This window comes from Bactrocera tryoni, chromosome 1 (genome assembly GCF_016617805.1).
Source record: "Bactrocera tryoni isolate S06 chromosome 1, CSIRO_BtryS06_freeze2, whole genome shotgun sequence".
Taxonomy (NCBI): Eukaryota; Metazoa; Arthropoda; class Insecta; order Diptera; family Tephritidae; genus Bactrocera; species Bactrocera tryoni.
In genome coordinates, this window is record NC_052499.1 from 16,251,931 (window position 1) to 16,264,759 (window position 12,829).

General features: G+C 35.6%; 2 protein-coding genes across 3 annotated transcripts in view; one reads left to right on the forward strand and one right to left on the reverse strand.

Annotated features, from left to right (window-relative positions):
• The window catches only part of LOC120767250 (F-box/LRR-repeat protein 7-like), a 407,584-nt gene extending 406,452 nt beyond the window's left edge, over positions 1-1,132 (reverse strand). Inside the window, exon 1 of the mRNA XM_040093110.1 lies at positions 813-1,132. The gene's annotated coding sequence lies outside the window, so the exon portion shown is untranslated. The remainder of the gene's footprint in view (positions 1-812) is intronic.
• A 397-nt stretch (positions 1,133-1,529) lies between these two features.
• On the forward strand, positions 1,530-8,018 carry LOC120776435 (ATP-binding cassette sub-family B member 6, mitochondrial). 2 transcript variants are annotated; one of them, XM_040107099.1, is made up of 9 exons: positions 1,530-1,787; positions 1,855-1,961; positions 2,925-3,254; positions 3,325-3,524; positions 3,802-4,115; positions 4,176-4,580; positions 5,331-5,506; positions 5,572-6,121; positions 7,084-8,018. In XM_040107099.1, exons 3-9 carry the CDS (start codon positions 2,958-2,960, stop codon positions 7,692-7,694), a joined length of 2,553 nt encoding a protein of 850 aa, XP_039963033.1. In that variant the 5' UTR covers positions 1,530-1,787; positions 1,855-1,961; positions 2,925-2,957; the 3' UTR covers positions 7,695-8,018. The 2 variants fall into 2 exon arrangements, with proteins under 2 accessions (XP_039963033.1, XP_039963026.1); XM_040107092.1 differs by having other exon boundaries at positions 1,530-1,961.
• Positions 8,019-12,829: the final 4,811 nt, after the last annotated feature.

Consider the following 12,829-nt stretch of genomic DNA (forward strand, 5'->3'; position numbering starts at 1 on the left):
CAAACATAATTTCATCACGTCCTTAAATCGACCATCACAAATAGCATGTAAGTTAAATTCTTTGTTTATATACTAAACTTTACAGTATATGTATAAGAAATGTAGTGTATGTTTTAAAATCATCTTTATCCAGTGGCTGTTCTCAAAAACTTTTAACAAATAATTGTAGTAATATCTTGAAAATATATTTACATTTTAAGTTGTATTTATTTTTTTACTTAATTATTGTCTAGTATATTTAGAAAAACATATTTATATATATATATGTATATGATACGTATAAATATATTTTAAATATTGTAAGAAAGTGTAGTTGAAAAAATAAAGCATCAAACAAATTATTTTCAATATCAAACTGATTATTTTAATATCTTATTTTCACCGCTTTTACAATTTCATGACAAACTGTCGATTATCTCACGCACCTTATTTATTTGTTATGCAGTATCGCTAAAAAATAAAAACAAAATAAACGCGGCACGATCATTTCTCTTTTGCAAGACTGCAGAAGTTTGGGAAAAACGAACTATTTTGCAGTAAACAAACATTCTTCAGCTCCCCACAACAATATTATTAACTAAAGCAAACAATCAACTGATTATTTGTACACGTTGTAAACTTTGTAACTGAATTTATTGCAGGACAGACTACTAATGCCATTTGTTAAATGTGGAGCTTCAAATCACAGTACTTTTAACTTTCGGTTTGACAATAAATAAACAAGTATGTAGTACATGACATAGTCAAATACACTATAATTTGATTTTGTGTTGTTTATGATATACATATTTGCCTGTTAATCTACTACTTACATGGCGCTGCAATTAAGAAACCGCTGAACATATGAAGGTACGCTATGTAAATTTGCTTTATATAATCATCAAAACACATAGTAAAACTTTAAACACTTGAAAAGGAACACACTTAAAACATTTTCACAATATAACTTGACTTGCTCTTATTTTTTAACAATTTTGTGAAACACATACATTTACTTCGACTTTGCAGCCACACACACTCTTCCCCGTTTTACATTTTTCTTACAACGCACACATATAGAAGGCACACGATTATTTAAATACACGGAAATTTAATTTAACTCTTAATGTCCGGCAATTTTTGATTTATTCGCTGAACTATTATTAATTTCACATAAATATTATTCAATTAATCAAATTGGCTTCAACGAAAAGAAACAACCGCGACACAAAAGAAAATGGTTTCCTTTTCCGTTAGTTTTACATATGTTCAGTTCGTATAGGGTAACTCAGATAGACAAGAAAACCAAATTCACAGGGTGCTCAGTGGCCGATATACATGTAATCGAATATACGTTGAACCAAAAACTTGTGAAATATGTTACAATTTCGAAAATAACTTTTTGATTTAATAATAATAAATAATTAATTTTTTTTTATACTGTGATACACTTACTTAGCAACTATTGGTATACTTGTATATCTCTACCGATTTAAATCTGTGCAATGGCAGTTACACATCTCTAAAAGTAAACATTTGACAATTGACTCCTGTCAGCTGTGCAGGCAAAGAAAATTCGGGAGGAATTTATATCTTAAATTAAAACAGCCAAGTTATTGTTTATGCAGAAATTTCAACGTTTGTTATTAAAAAACTAAAAACAATACTTTAATATAGAGAATAATATGCAACGTTATATACCACAAGTGTTGTAATTTAAATATATAAAATCGTTGAAGTGCTAATCACTATAAAATAATCTCTGGCGCAGAGTAATTTGAAAGTCATTCCGAAAAGTAAAATTTGAAGTGCGTAAAACCAAAAATTGCATAATTAAAATTACAGCACCGAGAATTTATTAAGCCATATTTACAGTGTGGTTGTAGGCACGAAAAATGGTTTAGATTAAAAACGGAGGGTGAACAAAATCGGAAGTAAAATTTTGTCCAGTTTATAGCAACTAGGAAATAATCAACTTATAGGTATGTACTTGTTCTTGCTTTAGCTTCCACAAGAAATAAACAACCTCTTATAACCACAAATAGAAAAATTAAACATTTTGACATGTATTGTTAGAAACTAGTTTTCAGTCCAGTCTAATAACACATATTTAAAAACATTTTACAACAAATTTTTATTCGTATTGTTGTTGTTTTACGCTAAGCTTCGATGGAAATAAAATCTAACAATTGTTTGTTTGTTTGCTGCTTCAATTATCAATTGTCTGGGCAGGCGAGTGTCACAAAACCCATATAGATCAAAATCAGACTTGCTAATTAAGTACATATTCCCATTTTGCATTTCGTGTCGCCTACAAATTAATATTATTCCCCTATGAAATAATAATTAAATCAATTAATTATCTATTAGATATCCATTTCGTGTATGATCTGATAAGCAATTATCGCATTAAGTAATTTATGTTTTAATTTATATAAGCAGAAAAAAAGTTAAATTTGGTTTACAAATACAAAAGATTCCAGACATACACAGAGCCGAAGTTGGCTAAATTGCCACAGCTCGTAATGCTGATCATTTATTTATATATTGTAAGGGGTATCCAATGCTTTTTTCTGGCTGTTACAAACTTTGCGACAAACTTATTCTGCATTCAAAAACTTTAGATATCCTAACTATTTACAAAACTAAAAGTCATCGTCAACGCCCATGTAACCGTGCCATTTTTTGCAAACTAAATATTTCTTGTGAAATAATTATGTTGTAATTTAAGCTTAGCTGCTTTTGCAATAATTCAGTCAAATCACAATTCGCCGTATATTTTTTTCTTATCAATTTGACGTCCGTCAAAGCGCTCAACGACAATTATATCTACACACGTATTTGTACATAAATACACACTGCACCAATTATGTGTAATATGTACAAATTTATTTATGATATTTATAAAGCACACAGCATTGTAGTATTTTCACATATACTTTCAGCATCTAAGTAAAACAACATCAAGAAAAAACAAGATGCTCTACTGTCCGCCGAATGTAACATTTTCGCAAATTTGGATAAACAATGGCATATCACATTGTTTTATGGACACAATTGGCAATGGGGTGGCAAGTGGTTTTATGCTGCTCATGGGCACAGTACAACTACTAATGTATCGCAAATATGCCACACGCAATGATCCGACGCATATCACCAAATCGCGCTTATACGCTTTGCAGCTCTTTCTATTATTCTTCTTTCCTATATTGGCATTAGTAAGATTCCTCTTAAATGCACGTGTCTACCCAGATCATGCAGTTTATGGATATATGGTGAGTTTTGTGTATAAAAACTTTAGCTTTTCATTATATATTTGTATAAATTTCGCTCCTTTATTTTTAGATACTCTCAACTGTACTTATTTGCATATCATATCCTTTCTCAGTTTGTGTTATACTGAAGGAACGCTTCTATCAGCTGCCATCACTACCGACGCGAGGTCATGGCCTCATATTATTACTATTTTGGACTTTGGGTTTTATCAATGAATCACTGGCATTCATAAACCTGCGACATGAAGATTGGTGGTTCACACTTAAAACGTTAGTACTGAAGAGAAATCAATATTTATATTTAATATGCAAATTTATTTAATTTTATATATATGTACATATATTATAATATTATTCAATTTGAAGTTTGTCTCATAAATTTTACTTAAAATTGTAATATAAACTAAACTAACTGCCACTATACCACTTACTCGACATTATATTTTTGTATGCTTTACATATACATATATGCCAAATGGTAAAATATCTTGTAGTTTCCCGTTTTTACTTAATTACTGTTTCATTCCTTTCTTCTTTCTTTTTACAGCAATAAAGATCAAGTGGAAATGGCTTTATTCGTTACGCGCTTTATAACCTCACTATTGATTTTCATATTGGGTCTTAAGGCACCTGGTATTATGCGGCCTTATGTGCATCTCGAGGAACCATCCAATGCGAGCAACAATAATACAGAGCAGGGTTCCGCTTTTCGTAATGCCTTTAAGAAATTGGCTAAACTATTTCCCTACATGTGGCCCAAAAAAGACGTGATGTTACAATTATCTGTTGTTGTCTGTGTATTATTGCTAATTGCTGGACGCGTTATTAAACTATTTTTGCCAATCTATCGCAAAAAGCTGGGTAAGTCAACAACAATCTTATATAATTAAATTTCTTAATATACATATTTCCTGATTGCAGTGGATAGCCTCACCATACCGCCTATACTCTTCCGTTGGGATTTCGTACTCGTCTATGTTGCATTATCCTTTGTACAAGGCGGTGGCACTGGCACTATGGGACTTTTCAATAATTTACGTTCTTTCCTGTGGATACGCGTGCAACAGTATACAACGAGAGAAATTGAAGTCGATCTATTCAGTCATTTGCATCAGCTCTCACTGCGTTGGCATCTACAACGCAAAACTGGCGAAGTTTTACGTGTTATGGATCGTGGCACAGACTCCATTAATAATTTATTAAACTACATTATCTTTTCGATTACGCCCACTATTGTCGATTTGCTTGTAGCTGTGGTTTTCTTCATCTACGCTTTCAATTGGTGGTTTGGACTCATTGTGTTTCTCACAATGTTTTTGTATATTTGTAAGTAATGATGAAAAAACAAGAAAAAAAACGTTGAGATCGACTGTACCGAAGCTGTAATAACCTTCACAAGAAATTTTTTTGTAGAATGAAAATTGGTGGTTCACACTCAAAAGACCTTTATATTGATTTTGTTCGATCAGTTTAAATGACAGTCCGATAGTGGTCCGATTTGAACAGCATATTCTTAAATTGTACCGCTATGTTGGATAATAATGCATGCCAAATTTCGTGAAGATATATCTTCAAATGAAATGCTTTCAATGCAAAGACTGCATTTTGATCGATCAGTTTGTATGGCAGCTATATGCTATAGTTGTCCAATCTGAATAATTTGCTCGGAAATTGTAGCGATACCTTGGATAATTGACTATGCCAAATTTCGAGAAGATAGCTTCTCAAAAAAAAAGTTTTCCTTACAAGGACTTGAGTTTGTTCCGTCAGGTTATATGACAGCTATATGCCATTGTTGTTCGATATCGGTGCTTCCGACGAATGAGCAGCTTCTTAGTGAGAAAAGCACGTTTACAAAACTTCAGATCGACTGCTCAAAACCTGAAAGACTAGTTCGCATATATACAAACGGACAGATAGACGGGCCTCAACTCAACTCGTCAGGCTGATAACTTATATATATACTCTGTAGGGTCTCCGACGTTTCCCTTTGGGTGTTACTAACATCGTGACGAACTTAAAATACCCAGTATATAAAAATATTGTTTATAACCTAAAAAATATAAATTTTTTCAGTGGCCACCATTTTGGTTACCGAATGGCGCACTAAGTATCAGCGTCGCATGAATTTAGCCGATAATGCACAGCGTGCACGCAGTGTTGACTCGCTATTGAATTTCGAAACTGTAAAATATTACGGCGCTGAACAGTATGAGGTTGAGGAATACCGGCAGGCCATCGTAAAATATCAGGTACCACCATATGCAAAAAATTTAACTTAACAAATATATCTAATATATATTTTTTTTAATCCTAGAAAGAGGAATTCCTCTCCATGCTGACACTCAACTTACTTAACACCTCTCAAAATATTATACTCTGTCTCGGCTTGCTCTGCGGCTCAATGCTGTGTGTCTATTTAGTTGCGCATCATCAGACGCTCACCGTCGGTGACTTTGTACTCTTCTTCACCTACCTTATGGATCTTTATATGCCGCTCAATTGGTTTGGCACCTACTATCGTGCTATACAGAAGAATTTCGTCGATATGGAGAACATGTTCGATCTGTTGAAGGAGGATCAGGAAATTTTTGATGCACCTGGTGCTGCACCACTTATCACCGCTGGTGCGGGCATTGAATTCTCGAATGTAACTTTTGGTTACTCACCCGAGAAGATTGTATTGCGCAATGTGAGCTTCAGCGTGCCACCGGGTAAAACTGTCGCCATTGTTGGACCATCTGGCGCGGGTAAAAGCACAATTGTACGTTTACTCTTCCGTTTCTATGACGTACAATCCGGTGCGGTGCTAATCGATGGACAGAATATCAAATTAGTGCAGCAGCAGAGTTTGAGAAAGGCAATTGGTGAGTTAAGAATATAAAATGTTTTTACTTTCGTAATGTGTGGCACGGCCCGTGTACTCCGCCAGTACTCATTTAAGATTTCCAATTTTGATTTCCGCATGTCTGTTAAAGTTTTAAGTGAATGTATTACATAAAAAAGGTTAATGATGGCATGTACTGCGACATATGACTATTTATCCCACGACAGTCGGGTCTAAGTAACTGAAACGGACCTGTGTTTTTATCCAACCAAGGCCTGTCAAGTCGGCACTATTCCTCGAAACTACTTCAAGAATGTTTTCTACCGCTACAACAACAACAACCTATTATGATTATATTATACAATTCCAAAAAGGCAGAACTTTCGTTAGAATTGTCTTTTCGGAGTTGTTGTTGTAGCGGCAGAGCATTAATATAATTTTGTAGAATGGTGCCGAATTGACAGTCTTTGACCGGAAAAAAATCCGGATTCGTTCCGATTACGTAGAGCCGACTCTCGTAGGAACGAAAGTTTTTGACACATTTCGTAACCATCTCCTTTCCTTCTACGTAACTGTGCCCAAGTACTTGATCTCTTAAGTTGATACTGCCTGAAGTCATTTTTGAATAGAACTAAGGTTGTCTTCGTTTTGATAATTTCTCTGCAATATATTCTCTGTTGAAATTGATAGTCTAGTACCGGAACCCACTTTTTAACAATAATTACCTCCGTTATTCTCGACCCCATCGGCGAACCGCCGTGAGAGGGTTTTTTTGAGACACTCGTTTAAACTTGAGTCAGAGTCTTCTTCAGAGTTGTGTTGAACTTTCTCTCGAAGTTAGACCACTTAGACCTTTTATTCGTTGCTTAGTCTAATAACCAAGTCTTTTTTCCGAATCCTGATTTTTTTTACAAACACCTATGTAACTAAATATATTTCTTACTTAGCCTTTTTTACCTTTTTTATTTCTCTAAATCTATTTACAACCTTTCTTTTGCGCAGGCGTGGTGCCACAGGACACTGTACTCTTCAATAACACGATTTTCTACAACATTGAATATGGCAAGATTGGCGCACGCGCCGATGAAGTGTACGAGGCTGCGCGCTTGGCCGATATACATGAACGGATTTTGGGCTTCCCCGAACGCTATGAAACGAAAGTGGGTGAGCGTGGCTTACGTCTAAGCGGTGGCGAGAAACAACGTGTTGCCATAGCGCGCACGCTGCTCAAAGCGCCGGTGTTGGTGCTGCTCGATGAGGCCACGTCGGCGCTCGACACCAATACCGAACGAAATATTCAAGCGGCCTTATCGCGTGTTTGCGCCAATCGCACGACAATTGTAATTGCGCATCGTCTCTCCACAATCATAAACGCCGATGAGATACTCGTGCTTAAGGATGGCAACATCGCCGAACGTGGACGACATGAGGAGCTGCTGCAACATAAGGACGGCGTTTACGCCGAGATGTGGATGCAACAGCTCAAGAACTTGGAAAGTGATGGAGAGGGAGAAAAGAATGTGACAAAGAAAGACAAACCTCCAGCGGAAGACGGTAGTAGTGGCATTAGTGCCGTACTGCGCGCCGGGCATGCGCACGGTGGTGCGCGCTAAAGCCGTTATGGCGGATAAAAAATTACAAGTGCTTATGAATGGTTATAGACTTTTCTGTGTTTATTTTTTCAAACCATATACTATATACATATATATTTATTGTTTTCAAAATATGCATGTTTGTACAAGTACATATGTGGCATACACGAGTCGGCCTGTTTACATGTATAAAATTGTTATGAATGGTGTAATGGAATGTATTTAAACTGTAACGCGTATTGCAGTTCGTGGTTTGTACAATGAAAACTAGAGATCTAGAGATGTGTAGCAAGACGCTACTTAAAATATATAGTATAATAGTAATAAAATAATAAAAAAATTCAATTTTCGGCGTTTTATACTCATTAGTACATAGGTTAGGTGAGGTTTCACTGGCTGGCTGTCACGCCATACATAGATCTACTAGTCCTTTGTAATGCCAGATGGCAGATACATATAAGTAATACGTATTTACTTCATTTAATTATATGTCAGGGGTTGTTAAATCTGATTAGTTGTAGTTAGAGACGAGGTGAGTTTAGTGAAGTTGAGCTTCGCTTGGTCGAGTTCGTACCGTTTATGTAGTAGTATATGTATATGCATAGTAAGATCTGGTGAGTTTAAGTAAGTTTAGGTTAGTTGATGAGTATAGATCGTGATTAATCGAAGGATTTGGAAAAAATATTAATTTTTGGTAAAGTTGAGAACAAAACAGTATGATTTTAGGACCAATTTTTAACACAAATTGCCTTGAAAAAATAGTTATAATCGAAAAAAGCTCTCGATTCGAAAAAAATTTACTCGAATTCGGATTTTTACATTCTGTAACTCGATTTTCGAATTTTCAAGCCAATTTTCGAATAAAATATTTGTTAGCTTTTGAGTTGTAGAAAGCAAAAACGAAAATTGTACGTATTTATTCTGGCAAAGGGTGGAACAACTTTCGGATAATTATAAAGTAGATCCGAATTTCGAATAGAATAAATTTTCGAATCGAGATACAGAAAAGGGCCCCTGACGAACCGCACTCTCAAGGGTTCTATTTTTTTTTAATTACAAAACCCTCAGATAAACAGATAACAGGATGCCAAATAATTTAACTTAAAATTTTATCTCTAGCTCTTATTATGACTTAAAAATTTTAAGAATAATTCGATCACTTTTTCAATTAGCTAATATACATAATATTTACAAACCATACATACACTCAAGATCAAAATTGACCTGGATTGGTCCTTATTAACAGCACGCGTGTGTTACCACGATAGTCGGGTCTTCGTAACGGGAACGGACCCAGATTTTTATCCTGTCAATGTCATCGTACATCTCGTACAGCTCATAGTTCTATCGACTGCCGTATTCGCCGTTGCCAATACGCAAAGTTCCATAAATATACCGCAGAACCTTTCTCTCGAAAACTCGTAACGTCGACTCATCAGTTGTTGTCATCGTCCATGCCTCCGCACCAAATAGAAGGACGGGAATGATGAGTGACTTGTAGAGTTTCATCTTTGTTCGTCGAGAGAGCACCTGTTGGCAAGAGTTATTCTGAGTTGGAATTCGAAGCTGACATTATTATTGGTGTTAATACTGGTTCCAAGATAGACGAAACTATCTACGGCTTCGAAATTATGACTGTCAACAGTGACGTGGGAGCCAAGTCGCGAGTGCGAGAAGGGTTTGTTTGATGACAGGAGATATTTCGTCTTACTCTCGTTCACTCCAGACCCATTTGCTCGCTTCCTTATCCATTATGGACAAAGTAGATTCTGGGGAAAGCAGAACTAACGACAGAACGGTTGCGCGGTTATTAAGACCAATGATATACCTTCTCTACTTAGCTCTGCAGCTCGTATTTTTTTCTCCAGGAATTGAAGAAATCACACGATAGGGATGCTCCGTGTCTGAAACCTCGTTTCGTTGCGAACAGCTCGGAGATGTACTTCCCGATCATAAGTGCAATTGGAGCGATATGTCTAGCGATTAACAAAATATTTTTACTTTAAAAAATTCTTAATTACAGATCTCTTACACCTACCTTGAAGGCTCTAAAATAAATAAAATTGTAAAAGCAAGAATTTTCTATGGATAACTTAATTCTGCCATTGCCATCAAAATTTATTATCGATAAGATCGAGAATAGCGATTTCCACAACGGCCAGCTCTAAGTTAACAGAATTGACGCAGATTTTATCCGGCCAAGTCTGTAATTCTGACCCAAGTGCTTGATCTAACCCTATTTGAATCTGTATGCAAAAGAGTTTCCGCAGAATATATCAAGCTAACTCCTTCTCCACTTGATCCTTCCGGTGCAAAGAAAGTCGCACTTTTCTTCTGATCATCTCAAGAGTATTAATTCTTTCAAACTACTTAAATATGTTTTAACTAGCTCATCGTTTTATACCATCAAAAGACACGACCATTTGATCGATGCTCAAAAATTTTCTAGTAGGTACTTGTATCATTTTGGGATCGGTTCGAAATGTAAGGTGTTTTGGTTAAACTTGAAAAATCGGAAGCATCTTCAGAACAGCGATAAGTCAATTGATTCTTGCTCTTTAACTTCGAAGCGAGAACGGCTAGCAGTGTCTGTCAGGATGATTAGTTTTATCGGCTCTATGTCAATCAGACAAAAACAAGTCGTTATGACATGGAATTTTACAAGTAAACTTCCGCCAAGTAATGTCTGTGGTACTCCCCAAAACTACTTGCATAATTGTAATAACAGTATATATATCTGTAGGTGCTAGAGTCTGTAGCGAATTACGCCGGATCTTTGTAATGTAAAAAAAATCTGTTCAAATGCATATCACTTGTGTATCTTAGGCATTTTTGTTCACTGGGTTATTCGTGTGTATACAACCCTTCAATTAGGCTCGTTGTGACTATAACTGAGGTCAATGGCGTTGCAAAAAAATGAGCAAAAATGTTTAATCAGTAATCAGGAGTACAATTAGATGTGAAGTTGTTGCAAAGTGAACGAGTGCCTGATGATAACTGAGAGTGAGAGTAAATGCTGATTTACGTACACTCATACACCAAAAAAAAACATTAAACTCAACATTTGCAATGTGAACCCCTGCAAGAAAAATATTTGTACTTGTATATATTGGATATCAAAATCCTTCAAACTTATGTCTTCAGCGTATCTCACAACCAGCGAGTATTAGTCAGTCTTTCCAAAATGACTTTTTTTTCGTAAACCATGCAAAGATCCAAGTTTTATGATGAAATACGGTTTGGCACATATTTATTGAACATTCTTATACACTAACTCCCGGAAACATACTCTAGAAGGCACCGTTTGAATTCTGTCTTACCCAACGACTGCTCACTTGCTTCTAAATGCTCTTTTAAAATCGTTTGTGCTTCAGTTTTCCCCACGTGCTTAGGTAATTCTTTATTTTTTAATCCATCTTATTGACAAATACTAGAGGAAATTTTTAATAATGAGTGCGGTACGATAAATAATTTATCTCACCACCCCATGGCGCCTCTAACGCATGAGAAATCTATTGTAGTTGGAGAGAGGCAAAAGCGTCGATAGAGCGTCGTTCCCACGACTATCTGGTCAGCATAACTGGATTTTTATCTAACACAGCAGCACTCATCCAAATTACTTAAGGAATATTTTCTGCCGCTACAACAACAACATGTCTGGGTATTAGTACAATTCGACGAAGATTGGCAATTTAATGATAAAATAGTCCTTTCCATCGGGAAATGGCAACTTTGTAACCAAACTTGAAATGTCACTCGTTAGTCAGAAATTTTGGTCGAATGAGGAGATTATTCCACCATGGAAGTACGGAAATAAAAAGAATACATTCCATGTTTGAACTTTTGATTGAAAATATGAGATTTTTTTCGTCATTACGTCAATATAAGGGGGAAATATAAAAAACCCTAAACTTGTTATTTGAATATTTGACACACATTTTGAGCTTATGTGAAAAAACTCCAAAAAAGAAGTTATAGACCTTTTCTATTACCTAAAACATCGCCATATAACTTATTTCTATGGGGCTCGTAGATTTGCCGGAAACCGAGATAATCCATTATTAACCCTTAAAAATTCAACCACTTTCTTTTCCCGACCTCAGATTAACCGCAAATTATTTTTCCCTTAATGTTTGTTATTTTATCTTTCGCTTCCGATGGGTTGTTCTCAAAGATTAGTTACCTTGGTCTTGAGATGAATATTTTAAGTTACTGTAGAGAACACAAAAAGCTTTTCCCAATATTTCTTATGAATTTTTCTCTGAATGTTTGTCATTTTAACTTTCGTTTCCAATGGATTGTTTTCAAAGATTAGCTCTCCAGGTTAAAATGAATATTGTGAGTTACTGTAAAGAACACAAAAACCTTTCCTCAATATTTCTTATGTATTGGAACGCCAGCGTTTAACCAACTTCTTCGCCAGATTTAACACTGCTTGACTTTTTCTATTTTCGAAACACAAATATGCACTGCAGCGAACTCATCTTAAGACCGGCAAAGGAATGTAGATGAAAGAACCGCAAGCTTTTCCGGATCAAATTAAACATTGGCGCGCCTACATTGACTGAAACAATTACAAAAATATGTTTAAATTATGTTCTTAAAAAAATTCGGCTGCAATATATTTCATATATTCTCCAAAGCAAAATTTCCTACAGGGTAGTAAAGGGATTTCAATGGAGTTGTCTGTATGTTAACTGTGTTCATATATACAACTGCTAAAGCATGATTTTTACACAAATCACAGCGCACATCTGCATGTACAAAAGTCAAACAGCAACACACGCACACTCACACACCGACACACCGACACACATATGCACATTTTTGCATATCATTCATTCATAAATGTCACAGCTCCTTTTAACACATTCCTATGTACACACATATGCAGCCACACAAATCTTGCCGCCAATATATTTGTATATGCCAGTCAGTGAGTAAAGAAATTTAACACGCAACATTATGTATGAATATGTTCTACATAAATATGTATGTAGACGGAAACATATAGACATGTGAGTGTGTGCGTGTGCGCTCTTTTCTCTTGCAGTCTTATCTACGAAAGTGAAAAACAAAATAATGCCGAACATCAAGTCGAACACCCTTACTTCCTAGCTTGCGGTCAAGCAGCGCTTTAGTACGGGTTTTGAACG

What these genes read in the sequence shown, in the direction of transcription:
- LOC120776435 (XM_040107092.1), top strand. Translation starts at nt 2,958, where the DNA reads ATGCTCTACTGTCCGCCGAATGTAACATTTTCGCAAATTTGGATAAAC. An exon ending in ATGCAGTTTATGGATATATG is followed by an intron (nt 3,255 to 3,324) that starts GTGAGTTTTGTG and finishes CTTTATTTTTAG; the next exon opens with ATACTCTCAACTGTACTTAT. An exon ending in GAGTTTGAGAAAGGCAATTG is followed by an intron (nt 6,122 to 7,083) that starts GTGAGTTAAGAA and finishes TCTTTTGCGCAG; the next exon opens with GCGTGGTGCCACAGGACACT.